This window comes from Myxine glutinosa, chromosome 11 (assembly GCF_964187855.1).
Source record: "Myxine glutinosa chromosome 11, kmMyxGlut1.1, whole genome shotgun sequence".
Classification (NCBI taxonomy): Eukaryota; Metazoa; Chordata; class Myxini; order Myxiniformes; family Myxinidae; genus Myxine; species Myxine glutinosa.
Genome location: NC_136271.1, coordinates 313940 through 327734, shown reverse-complemented (window position 1 = coordinate 327734; position 13795 = coordinate 313940). Strand labels below are relative to the sequence as shown.

At 43.5% G+C, this 13795-nt stretch overlaps 1 protein-coding gene across 4 annotated transcripts in view; it reads left to right on the top strand.

The window, feature by feature from the left end:
* Positions 1–13795, top strand: part of LOC137417753 (alpha-soluble NSF attachment protein-like) — a 323838-nt gene that overhangs the window by 162925 nt on the left and 147118 nt on the right. For all 4 annotated transcript variants that reach the window (XM_078786322.1, XM_078786324.1, XM_068103653.2 and 1 more), the window contains exon 7: positions 5343–5427. In XM_078786322.1, the coding sequence (XP_078642448.1) occupies positions 5343–5427 (85 nt within the window). The remainder of the gene's footprint in view (positions 1–5342; positions 5428–13795) is intronic.

Here is a 13795-nt window from a genome sequence, read left to right as displayed (position 1 = left end):
TAATCTCTGGAATTCTCTTCGTGAGTCACTCAGTCATCCTCTTCTTTCCAACCGTTCAAGGCAAATACCCACTGCCTCTCATGTCTTCCATCATGACCCATGTTATTTGTAGTCTCACTGAACTTTCTCCTTGGTCTTCTGTTCAATTTGTTTGCTGGCCTCTCATCCTTTATGGGCCGCCAGGATAGCCTAGATAAATGCATACTCGCCTCTGAGCTACATAGCCTTGGTTTGAATCTCGGCACATGGATAAATGGTTATCCTGGTGTGTGAATGTGTGATCTTCCTCGTCTGGACATTCAACTGGGAATCCCATCTGCTGGTATTAGCTGATCGACATTAAAGATCCCATAGTGTCTTTCGTGAAGAGTAGGTGAACTATCGCCAGCATCCTGGCCAAATTCCAAAATCCTGCTTGAACATGCACGGGGCACTGTACTGTACCCTTCACATGCAACTTCCCCAGCCAACGATGTTGCTCTTAGCTCATGGCCATGTGCATGTGCATACAAAAGCAGAGGAGGATTTCCCTATCTCGATCTGCCTCGTTATGCTGCATGCTTTTTTATTGACCCTTCTTGTATTGCTTGTTTGTGTGTGACCCTTGCCTGCCTGCTCAATTATCTGCTACATTCTCCATCCATTGACTTCTTAACTGTTGTCCAACTTTCCCTTGAGGCTCGATAGTTCTAAAAACAAAATTCACACCCGTGACCAATTCTGCAACTGGACCTGACGGCATCAGCCCACGGGTCCTAAAATCCTGCTGTGCCGCTCTATCTCACCCTCTCTCTGTTCTCTTCACCCTTTCTTTTGCTCAACGCCATCTGCCATCAGCTTGGAAATCGGCCAACGTCACCGCTTTACACAAAAAGGTGCAAAAACAGATCCTTGCAACTACAGACCAATCAGCCTTCTCCCAATAATCAGCAAAGTCTTGTAATCAATCATGGCTTCTGACATCAAATCCTTCCTCTTCTCCAATGGCTTGATCTCCGATCATCAATTTGGTTTCAGACCAGGTCATTCTACTCTGGACATGCTGCTCCTGCTGTCTCAACAATGGATGGAGGTCCTCAATGCCAAACAGGAAATCAGAGCTGTCTCCCTTGACATATCATGTGCCTTCGATACGGTCTGGCACCCCGTTCTGCTCACCAAACTCTCCTCCTATGGTATCCATGGAAATCTCCACGCATTGCTTGTGGACTTCCTCTCTGGTCGTAGTCAACGTGTGGCCCTGAATGGGTCTCTCTCATCTCCTCTTCCTGTTCAGGCTGGAGTTCCCCAAGGCAGTGTTCTGGGCCCTGTGCTTTTTCTGGTCTTCATCAATGATCTCTGCGACTCTCTGGAAAATCCTCTCTATCTCTTTGCTGATGACTCTACTCTCTGCCGCTCCATACCTCATCCCTCAGATCGGCAGTCTGCAGCCTCCTCACTCTCTGCAGACCTGGACAAAATCACAGACTGGTCAAACAAGTGGAACATGTCTTTCAATCCTGACAAATCTCACACTCTCACTTTGTCTCTCCGAAAAGACCGTCTTGAAAACCCTCCCATCTACTTTGTCAACAATCCTCTCCAAGAAGTTCTGTCACTCAAGCTCTTGGGTCTCACTCCTCACCACATACAAGGCTTTCATCTGCAGCTCAATGGAATACTGTTCTCCCCTCTGGGCTGGCCCTTATGCCTCACACCCAGCTCGTCTTCACGCTGTATAAACCAAAGCTTTCAGAATCATTGGAATCTCCCGCGATGAAGCTGATTCTGAGTGTCTTTCACTCACTCGCTCACCGCAGGTGGTCTGTCTCCTACCTACTCCTCTCCGGCCTTGCTCCCCCAGCTCTCTGTGGTTTGTCCTCCAAATATTCCTACAGGTCGCACAAGATCTGCCTGCAACCCTCTTGTGGTTAAACTGCCAAAGTCTAGGCTCTCTGCTCACCTTCACTCCTCTTTTCTCCCACCTCTGGAACAAAGTCCCTCACTCTCTTCAACCCATGTTAGAACTATAGAACATGTAAGAACATATCCCATGTAAGAACATGGAATCTAATACCATGTTAGAACTATAGAACATGTAAGAACATATCCCATGTAAGAACATGGAATCTAATACCATGTTAGAACTATAGAACATGTAAGAACATATCCCATGTAAGAACATGGAATCTAATCCCATGTAAGAACTATAGAACATGTAAGAACATATCCCATGAAAGAACATGGAATCCAATCCCATGTAAGAATTATAGAACATGTAAGAACATATCCCATGGAAGAACATGGAATCCAATCCCATGTAAGAACTATAGAATATGTAAGAACATATCCCATGTAAGAACATGGAATCTAATACCATGTAAGAACTATAGAACATGTAAGAACATATCCCATGTAAGAACATGGAATCTAATACCATGTTAGAACTATAGAACATGTAAGAACATATCCCATGTAAGAATATGGAATCTAATACCATGTTAGAACTATAGAACATGTGAGAACATATCCCATGTAAGACAATGGAATCTAATACCATGTCAGAACTATAGAACATGTAAGAACATATCCCATGTAAGAACATGGAATCTAATACCATGTAAGAACTATATAACATGTAAGCACATATCCCATGTAAGAACATGGAATCTAATACCATGTTAGAACTATAGAACATGTAAGAACATATCCCATGTAAGAACATGGAATCTAATACCATGTTAGAACTATAGAACATGTAAGAACATATCCCATGTAAGAACATGGAATCTCATACCATGTTAGAACTATAGAACATGTAAGAACCTATCCCATGTAAGCACATGGAATCTAATACCATGTAAGAACTATAGAACATGTAAGAACATATCCCATGTATGAACATGGAATCTAATACCATGTTAGAACAATAGAACATGTAAGAACATATGCCATGTAAGAACATGGAATCTAATACCATGTTATAACTATAGAACATGTGAGAACATATCCCATGTAAGAACATGGAATCTAATACCATGTAAGAACTATAGAACATGTAAGAACGTATCCCATGTAAAAACATGGAATCTAATCCCACGTAAGAAATATAGAACATGTAAGAACATATCCCATGTTAGAACATGGAATCTAATACCATGTAAGAACTATAGAACATGTAAGAACATATCCCATGTTAGAACATGGAATCTAATACCATGTTAGAACTATAGAACATGTAAGAACATATCCCATGTACGAACATGGAATCTAATACCATGTTAGAACTATAGAACATGTAAGAACATATCCCATGTAAGAACATGGAATCTAATCCCATGTAAGAACTAAAGAACATGTAAGAACATATCCCATGTAAGAACTATAGAACATGGAAGAACATATCCCATGTAAGAACATGGAATCTAAAACCATGTAAGAACTACAGAACATGTAAGAACATATCCCATGTAAGAACATGGAATCTAATACCATGTAAGAACTATAGAACATGTAAGAACATATCCCATGTAAGAACATGGAATCTAATACCATGTTAGAACTATAGAACATGTAAGAACATATCCCATGTAAGAACATGGAATCTAATCCCATGTAAGAACTATAGAACATGTAAGAACATATCCCATGAAAGAACATGGAATCCAATCCCATGTAAGAATTATAGAACATGTAAGAACATATCCCATGGAAGAACATGGAATCCAATCCCATGTAAGAACTATAGAATATGTAAGAACATATCCCATGTAAGAACATGGAATCTAATACCATGTAAGAACTATAGAACATGTAAGAACATATCCCATGTAAGAACATGGAATCTAATACCATGTTAGAACTATAGAACATGTAAGAACATATCCCATGTAAGAATATGGAATCTAATACCATGTTAGAACTATAGAACATGTAAGAACATATCCCATGTAAGAACATGGAATCTAATACCATGTCAGAACTATAGAACATGTAAGAACATATCCCATGTAAGAACATGGAATCTAATACCATGTAAGAACTATAGAACATGTAAGCACATATCCCATGTAAGAACATGGAATCTAATACCATGTTAGAACTATAGAACATGTAAGAACATATCCCATGTAAGAACATGGAATCTAATACCATGTTAGAACTATAGAACATGTAAGAACATATCCCATGTAAGAACATGGAATCTCATACCATGTTAGAACTATAGAACATGTAAGAACCTATGCCATGTAAGCACATGGAATCTAATACCATGTAAGAAGTCGAAAGACTTGTGAAAGAGCAAGTGCTGCGAAAAAACCTTCTAACTGAATAGAAACATTAATTCCTTCACACAATTCAGGTATGTCCTTCAGCGCTTTCCATTTTTTTATCCTCCATTATGTGATATGTTGTGGTATGCTTGTGAAAATGGTGAATGATGTAACAAATCAAACTCCAAAAATATGAAGGTATTCGTGCATCTATAAACCCATAATAGTGGGGCAACTTAGCATAACAATTGTGCATTTTGTGAGGAAAGCACCAAATTAGGCACACTAGTAGACTATCATATTATGAAAAGATCTGGATATTGGGCCATCTCAGATTCAGAGATTTGATTTTTGGAAGATTTCGATTCGATTGGGATCGAAGAGAACACCTTCTTCGTCTTCTGTACAGTGAAGTTGCCAGCCCTGAATTCTCTGGCTACATCTGGGTGCTTCATTGGGAGTGCAACCATGTCCCTCAGGTGAACAGGGACCCACCTGGCATAGTGTGTGTGGTCTAAGGCATGGAAACATGGGACCAGTTCCGTCAGGGCATCGAGGTACATCGTGAATGAAGCCAGCCGCAGAGAACGCACGTAGACCAGTACCAACATCTCTAGTTCCAGCACAGTTGCCCAGTACTGAAAGTTGGGAATGTCTTCTCCTCTCTGGTGACACCAGTCTTCGAACTCAGGCAGGTCTTCTGCATCATCAGCATATGTCATACAGTGGCGTTCATACGCACGGTGTTGCAGGATGTGCAGTGCCGCTGCAGTGATTTGATGAGCTCTTCTTGTGCGGGTGACGTGGGCAGCTCGCAGGAAGGAGTCGGCCGTCCCTGGCGTTGCAATCTCAGCTTGCAAATCTGCAAATCTTGCAAATATCAAATCTCTGAATCTGAGATGGCCCAATATCCAGATCTTTTCATAATATGATAGTCTACTAGTGTGCCAAATTTGGTGCTTTCCTCACAAAATGCACAATTGTTATGCTATATTTAGCTTAGCTGCCGGACTATAAATGAAATGTTGAGTTGCATGCTTGATTTCTTGAGCCAGTTCTGTGTAAATGAATGACTCGTTTCTTTTTCAGCTTGGCAAACAAATGCCTACTGAATGTGGCTTCACGTGCTGCACAGATAGAGCAGTATTCCAAGGCCATTGAGCTGTACGAACAGGTATGTGCATCGTGGACACTAAAAGCACCGGCTCCCATAGGGAGCGACCAGCGGCGTCGTCGTGTTATCTTTATGATTATTAAGATCATAGCAGAGTAAGGGAATAAAGGCCGAAACCCTACAGCGTGCATCACGTTGTTTTGACGCATCTCTTTATTTGGGCGGTGTATAGGCAACAGACCCTCGATTACTCCCAAAAGTAAAAATAACCCGGTTACATACATGAAGCAAACACGTGTACTGCTTATGTGCATGCATAATACATCGTCGTTATATAGCTCAGATAATTACCTCCACCACCGTAGGTGCATTGATGGTTATGTTTTCTCCCCGGTCTGTTTGCTTGTTACTTGTGAAAATCGAAGATTTTTGGAAGTATATTGGTTCGTCCTGTGCGTTAAAATGTCTGTTAGTCTGCCAGTCTGTCTGCTGTCAGTTTGTCTGTATGTCAGTCGCCTACAGGTCACAAATTTCAACCGATCATTACCAAACTTCACCAAATGGTACAGCTGGTCATAAACAAGAAGCCTATTGTTTTTGGGGTTAAAAGGATAATAGGTCAACATCGGCCAAAGGTCACCAACTTTGTCATATTTCTAAAATGCTCAATTTTCATCTGATTGACTTGAAATGTTAAGAAGATTTGCATATCTGGTCACTGAATTCAACCTCCAACTATTGTTGAGGTCAACATAGGCCAAAATGTCAACATAGGGCAAACATGTTCATTTTCATTGAAATGTTCATTCATTGAAAATGTTCATGTTCATTGAAAATGACAAGTTCAAATCGCATTTTTACAAGTTTGGCTAATCGATGCAAGTCAGGATAATTGGTGCAAAATGAACGTCAGATGTGAACTTTTCTCAGGAATGATTGGCCTTTATGCACCCACACCTTCAACATGTCCACCTCCCCTTTCAACACAAAGCTCACAGCGGCGGAGCATGCCCTGAACTGCTTGTCTCACCATAGCCGGATCATTGCGCAAAGCATCCACTTCATGTCGAATATGGCCCTGCAATTCGTCAAGATCACGGGGAGGAGTTACGAACACCTTGTTCTTTAAATGTCCCCAAAGGAAATAATCACATGGTGTGAGGTCAGGTGATCTTGGTGGCCATTCCAATGCATGGTTGAGGGTGATGGCTCGGTCTCCAAAGAGTTCCCTCAGTCGATCTCGGACAGCGATAAGACGATGTGCTGGGGCGCCGTCTTGGGCCCACCAGAGATATCTGAAGACACCACGAACCTGTCACTCAAAGTTCTCCTCCAGCCGCGGTAAAACTTCATCATTGATCATCTGCAGATACCTGTTACCATTGACATTCCTTTGAAAGAAAAATGGTCCGATCACCTGACCACTTCCACAAAGTCCCAACCAAACAGTCCACTTATGTCGATTCATGTTGGTGTCAAAATTAAATTCTGGGGGTTGTCCTCAGTGCATATTCAAGAACATTATGGGTATTGATCTTGCCATCCATGGCGAAAGCAGCTTCGTCGCCGATAACGAGATACCTCAGGAAATTGACATCTGCTTCCCAACGTGCTATCAACCATCCGGCAAGCACCAGCCTCCTGGCAAAATCCCCTGGCGTAAGTTGATGCCGGATGTGAATCCGATATGGATGTTGGTAGAGGTCTAGTCTTGTGATTCGGTTGAATGTTGCCTAAGGCAATCCGTCCCATTTCGTCTTGCGCTGGTATCCCTAGGATGCTCCAAAACTTGCTGCCTTACTGCTGCAATGTTCATTTCTGATCGCCCAGTGTGCCTCCTACCAGAATTCCCCTTGTTGCGGTTGAGGCTAGTGTCATGCTCTTGGTATTTTCTAACATTCGCCCAGATGGTTTTGGCTGCTGGAGGCTCCCGTTCTGGGAAACGTTCCCTGAACGCATCATGAGTTCGCTGCAAACTTCCAGTTTGGTGAAAGGTTGTAACCACGAAGGTCTGCTGTTCAGTCATAAGTTGAACCATCTTTTCAATGACTCAGACTGTCTCCAACCCCATACACTGTAGGCCCATCTTAAATACCCATCTTAAACAAAGGATGACACAACCGACGATTACCAGACCAGCTTAACAATTTTACATAATCAACTTGGCAGTCGACAAGTAATGCATCCATTTCAAACCGTCTTGCACCGATTAGCCAAACTTGTAAAAATGCGATTTGAACTTGTCATTTTCAATGGACATACTCGGTCATGTATGACAGCAATGATGCATAAAAGGCATCAATGGAAAGCTGAGGATCTCCTCATAATTGGTAAACCACATGTAAATTGTCAAACTAAATAACCTTTGCATATTGTAACGGATTTGAGAATCCTGTAATTTTTGTAAATACCACCCTTTGTAAATGTCATGATTTGTGTAAATATCTCCATAATTGTAAAGGTCAAAAGTCGTCCCCTTAGTTAATTCATCGCATACACCTAGCCAATCTTAGAACCTCTAAATAGTTATTCCCTTATTATGTGTTCCAGTTTAAGGCTCTTTTGCCCAGTAATTGACACTCCATTGCACCGAATCAAATAAGGATAGCTCCCCTTCAATAATTACATTTCCCAGCCAAACTCTCCCTCTCTGGGTAAAGCAGCTTGACAAGCGTGGGGTGCGCGCCCTCTCAACTGGCCTGGGTTTGGAAGCGGCGTTCGCTGCTATGGTGAATATGTGCTCCGTGCTCTGTTTGGACAGGAAGGGCGGGGTCGCCGGAAAGAAACAAGCCCAGGGCGCGCCACGAGGGGCGGGGCTGTTCAGCCCCATGCCCAAATAAGGATACAAGCCCGTGGCTCGCCAAGAGGGGCGCGCTGTTCGGCTCCATGCCCAAATAAGGATACAAGCCCGTGGCTCGCCACGAGGGGAGCGCTGTTCGGCTCCATGCCCAAATAAGGATACAAGCCCGTGGCTCGCCACGAGGGGCGCGCTGTTTAGCTCCATGCCCAAATAAGGATACAAGACCATGGCATTGCCATATAAGGCCACAAATCAGAGCACGGGGAGGGGCGGTACCCAAAACGGCCGAGGGCGTGACACCCCCGCTTGAGAGAAACGCCAGGATATACCAGAGGACATGAGAAAGAATGGCTGCTGAACTGGTACAACTGGTACGAGGAAAAGACATACGAGAGGAGAACGTGCTGCTGAATGGGTACGAGAGCTGGGTGCGTGTTGAAGGAGCTGGGTTTGAGGCTGGAGGGGAGAATGAGAGAGAGAGAGAGAGAGAGAGAGAGAGAGAGAGAGAGAGAGAGAGAGAGAGAAAGAGAAAGAGAAAGAGAAAGAGAAAGACAGACACGGACAGACAGGGACAGACAGACAGGAAGGGAGAGAGAGAGACAGGAAGGGAGAGAGAGAGACAGGAAGGGAGAGAGAGAGACAGGAAGGGAGAGAGAGAGACAGGAAGGAAGGGAGAGAGAGAGACAGGAAGGGAGAGAGAGAGACAGGAAGGGAGAGAGAGAGACAGGAAGGGAGAGAGAGAGACAGGAAGGGAGAGAGAGAGACAGGAAGGGAGAGAGAGAGACAGGAAGGGAGAGAAGGGAGAAGGGAGAAGGGACGACAAGCAACCTCGCTGGAGGAACGAACCTCCTGCCATTCCTATCATCATTCCCCGTGTAAGGCTGATTGTCGTCCGTCTTTCATGTTGTCTGGGATATAAGTAAGACTGTATAGATAAGCTAGAAATTGCACTGTGTCTTCTTCCATTTGCGGTATATTACTTTGATTGCTTTTCTTCCTTTAGTCTTGTGTAAAAAATAATAAATCCTGTTATTTCCTACCTTTGTCTTCTTCTTCTTCTTCTTCCTCGTCCGATCGTCCTTGTCCCTTCCATCATTGAGCACCTGTGGCACGATTCGGCCAATGTTCAGGATCGGGTTAGTCTTGCTAATGGCTCGAACGTCGTGTTGCTAAAACCGCTCGGCAACCAGAACATCTAAAACCGGGGTTCGAGCGGTACTTGTCCCCCTGTTCTGCGGAGGGACGGATAAAGGTATTCGGGGTAAACCCTGGACCCATAACCCTGATCTGTTCCATCCCACGGGAGAGTGTTACAAGTACCAGGAGCGGAGACGGTTAGCTTAACAGGACAAGGGGCTAACCACCTCTTGCTAAAGGGGAGAGCCATACTCCGTATCCGCAACAATATTAACCCCTTGAATTCGGATTACCTTTTTTTTGATACGCACTGTATATCAGTAAAAATGGTGGTGGTGGCCCGTTAAACCACTCCCCATCTCCCCCCCCCCCCCTTTTTTTGTTAATTTTTTTTATCACTCATTTTGATCTTAACTCATATTTATCTTAACATTGATACTTATCTTATTGCTTAAACATATATATATCCATAAGGGATGCTATCAGTTCCATTATCGAAAATAAACCTCATCATCAAAAGCCCCTCATGCCTTTTTGTTTATCTCCTCCGTATATAATTGATTTTTATAACTTTTTATTGTATTCATCCTTCTATACTCTTCCCTTCTCAACATCAAACAATCATTATAATAATTCTCAAAATTTATAGTCTCTTGAATTACATTCTTCTTTATTCCCTTCAACTTTCTATCACTCTTTTTAACATCCCCATCAATATATTTATACACATAAGCCTTTGCTCTCAACCCCACAAATTCACTCATAACCTTTCCACCCAATTCATCTTTAAACTTTCCAATAACCTTTTTATTATTTGTCGAAAACAACTTGTTGTTTTGGTTATAATTGCTTGTATCATAAATATCAATATATTGAGACATATCCCCATAAATATCTTCCGTATTGATTTTCAAAATAAAACTTTGTATCCATGTAAAGTAAATTAATATCATCCACATATCTCCTCTTTAAGTTGTTGTAGTAGTAGTCATACATTAATAATTTTGACACGTCAAGAATTGTTGTTCCAATATAAATAAGCTTATCCATTTCAATACTCACTTTAATCAAATGAATAGCACAAAAGTTCTCTGAAAACACCTCTATTTTTTGAAAACTGGATCTATTCATTCATTTAGATGTTTTTTTCCAAGATGTAGCAAGTCTTATATTTTGTCTGTTCTTGACATTTTCCATTGTTTTTCCAAACACAGCATTGTTCATCAATTTATAAAAGTCCTCAAAATCAGTCTTTGCCTCTGTTCTTTTCTTTGTATTAATGTCAATATATTGTCTTGTGTCTACTCTGTGGTGAACACCGCAGGGTGGCATGGATGACCAAACGAGCTTTACTCCAAGGCGTTCAATCCAAAAATGACGGTATTCTTTACACGTGATGGAAAGGAGGATGAGGAACTTACCTGGGCGGCTTCCACCCAACGTCTTCGCACCTGGATATTCAATCAACTCAAACGACAAAGAATTAAAATGTACAAAAATACCGACTTTATTGAATAAATGCCGGTAACCAAAGGATGCACAATAAAATAAAGTCCTAACTGGAGCGCCCCCATACAGACTCGAATACAAACAATGGGAAAAATAACTTAAAATAAATGTGTTAATTTGTTGGCACTTAGCTCCGAGCTGCGATTGAACCTCGTCAGGAATCGTCCCGGTTCGTCACAGGCCTCTACATCCTTGTGCGGGAGTCCGCAGGCTGCACTGCCCGTGGGCGCTAACTAGGCCTCGCCGCATGGTCCACTCACTCCTGGCTCCGTGTGCGAAGTGAACAAGCCACGCTCGCTCGGCCACTCCAGCCGCGCTTGTCCTCACGATCTCGTTCACCAACACCAGCACCAAAGCCAGAAGATGTGAGGAAGTCCAGAGCCTCGACCGGTCTCTATCAAAGTCCGTACCCAAGAGAAAGATGTCGGGACACGACCGTTCATTGTCAAAGCCAGGACTAGAGAGACAAAGAAGAAGAGAGACAGAAAATGTCGGGCAGAGTGTTCCTTCATACTCAAGGCTCTGACGTCATCTCAACACGTCTCTGCCCCGACCCTATCAGTGAGTTCCATCTTGAGGAGCACTCAATGTCCTGGCTTCCGGTAGGTTTTTAATTAGGGTGTTTAAATGTGCGATTTCTGCTAGTGTCTATGGTGTGGTGCCAAAAGGGACATATGAATAAAGTACAGTGGTATCGACATACAGGGGATAAATTACCCATAATCTCTGAGCTAATTAACATACCCCACTCCTCGTAATGGGGACCAAGGTACACTTACACGACACACAGTCTACCGGATCCCTACTTAGAGTACATTGAGGTTTTTCTTCTTCTTCGTGACAGTCGGCACACACTACAACAACAACAACAACATGCATTTTAAAGGCCATTTTCCCTGCTAGAGCGGGGGTTAGCCTTGCGGTCCCCATGACAATCTTCTCCATTTTGCCCTATTTTCTGCATCTCTCCTTGTTAACCCCCTTGCCCGCATTTCTTCTTCCACCATCTTTAGCCAAGTCTTTCTCGGTCTTCCCCGTCCTCTGCTTCCTTCTACATTCATTTCCATCACTCTTCTCAACCAGTCACTTTCATCCTTCCTCAACACATGACCAAACCATCTCAACCTGTTCCTCTTCACAGCATCAATCACAGGCTCTATTCCCATCATCTTTCACAATTCATCATTTGTCTTCCTCTCTCTTAACGATACTCCACACATCCACCGAACCATTCGAATTTCCACCCTTTCCAACCTTCGTTGCTGCTCTACGTTCATTACCCATGTCTCGCTCCCATAAATCATAACACTTCTCACACATGCAGCATACACCTTTCCCTTCAGCTTCAACGACACTCCCCTCATCATCAGCACGCCACTCAGTTCCCGAAACTTCTTCCATGCACATCTCACTCGAGCAACCGTTGCCGAGTCTGATCCACCTTCTCCATTCAGCATGTCTCCGAGGTAGCAAAATGTTTTCACACCTTCCAGCTTCACGCCGTCTCCAAGATCCAACTCAACATTTCCTCCATCTGCAGCTCCCTCTGTGCACACCTTACATTTGAATGGTAGCTGCCACACTGGTTAATGACCCTCTCAGACCACTACATTTTTGATGAACCCACTCAGCGCACATTGTACATTGAATGGAGTTCACTCCGACACCCTTCCTACACACAGCACAGGGCCACTTCTGAGTTCTTTCCACCTCACCACATGCTTTACCACTTGCCATCACCTTCGTCTTTCCGATATTCACCTTCAGACCTTTTGTCTCCATACATTCCTTCCACGTGTTCATCTTTTCCTTCAGTCCATCCATACTTTCCGCAATCAACACCAGATCATCTGCATACAACAACTCCCACGGTAAACCCTCCTTTACGTTCTGAGCCAGCACCTCCATCACAGCTACAAATAGTAGTGGACTTAGTACCGACCCCTGATGCACTCCCACCTTCACCTCAAACTCACCACTGTTCCCGTCCTTCATCCTTACAGCTGTGCGCGCTCTTTTGTACATTGCCATCACTACTCTGATCAACCATTCCTCCACTCCTAACTTCCTCAATGCCCATGTCAATACTTTGCGTGGTACCCTATCGAATGCTTTCTCCAGATCACCAAACCCAAGAAACAACTTCTTCCTCTTCTCCATGTACTTCTCCTGCAACTGCCTCACAATGAAAAGCGCGTCTGTCGTTCCTCTTCCTGGCATGAATCCAAACTGCATTTCGTCGATCTTCACTTTCTTCCTTATCCTCCTCTCCAACACCCTTTCCAATACCTTCATTCCATGCTCCAATAACTTTATCGCTCGGTACGAGCCACACTCCAGAGGGTCACCTTTCCCCTTGTACAGAGGGACGAGGGTACTCAGTTCCCAATCCAATGGAATGCGGCCTTCTTTCACCACCAGATTACATATCTCTGTCATTCTCTTCACACCCCAACTTCCTGCTGCCTTCAACATATCTCCCACAACTCCCGTCGGCCCTCCCGCTTTTCTACCCTTCATTGCTTTTATCGCTTCCTCAACTTCCTTCTCAGTTATCTTCTCTGCCGGTCCTAAAACAGGGTTACTCTCTATGTTGCCATCCCATTCATTCTCTGTATTCAACAGCATTTCCATATATCTTTTCCATCTTCCTTTAATTCCATCTGGGTCGACACGATTTGTCCCACTTCATCCTTCAAGCAACTCACCCCCATCACATCACACCTCTCTTTCGCTATCTGCTTTGCAATCCTGAATACTGCTTTCTGACCCTCTTCCGAATCCAAGCGTTCTCCGAACATTTTCCTACATGCCTCCTGCGCCTTTGCTACCTCTTTCTTTGCAGCCTTCCTGGCTGCCTTATAACTTTCATGCTCTGCTGTTTCTGCTCCCGTACCCCTCGCCTTCTGCCACTCCTTGAACTTCTTCCTCTTCTCGTCCATCCTCTTTCCAACTTCATCATCCCACCACCATGTTTCCGAG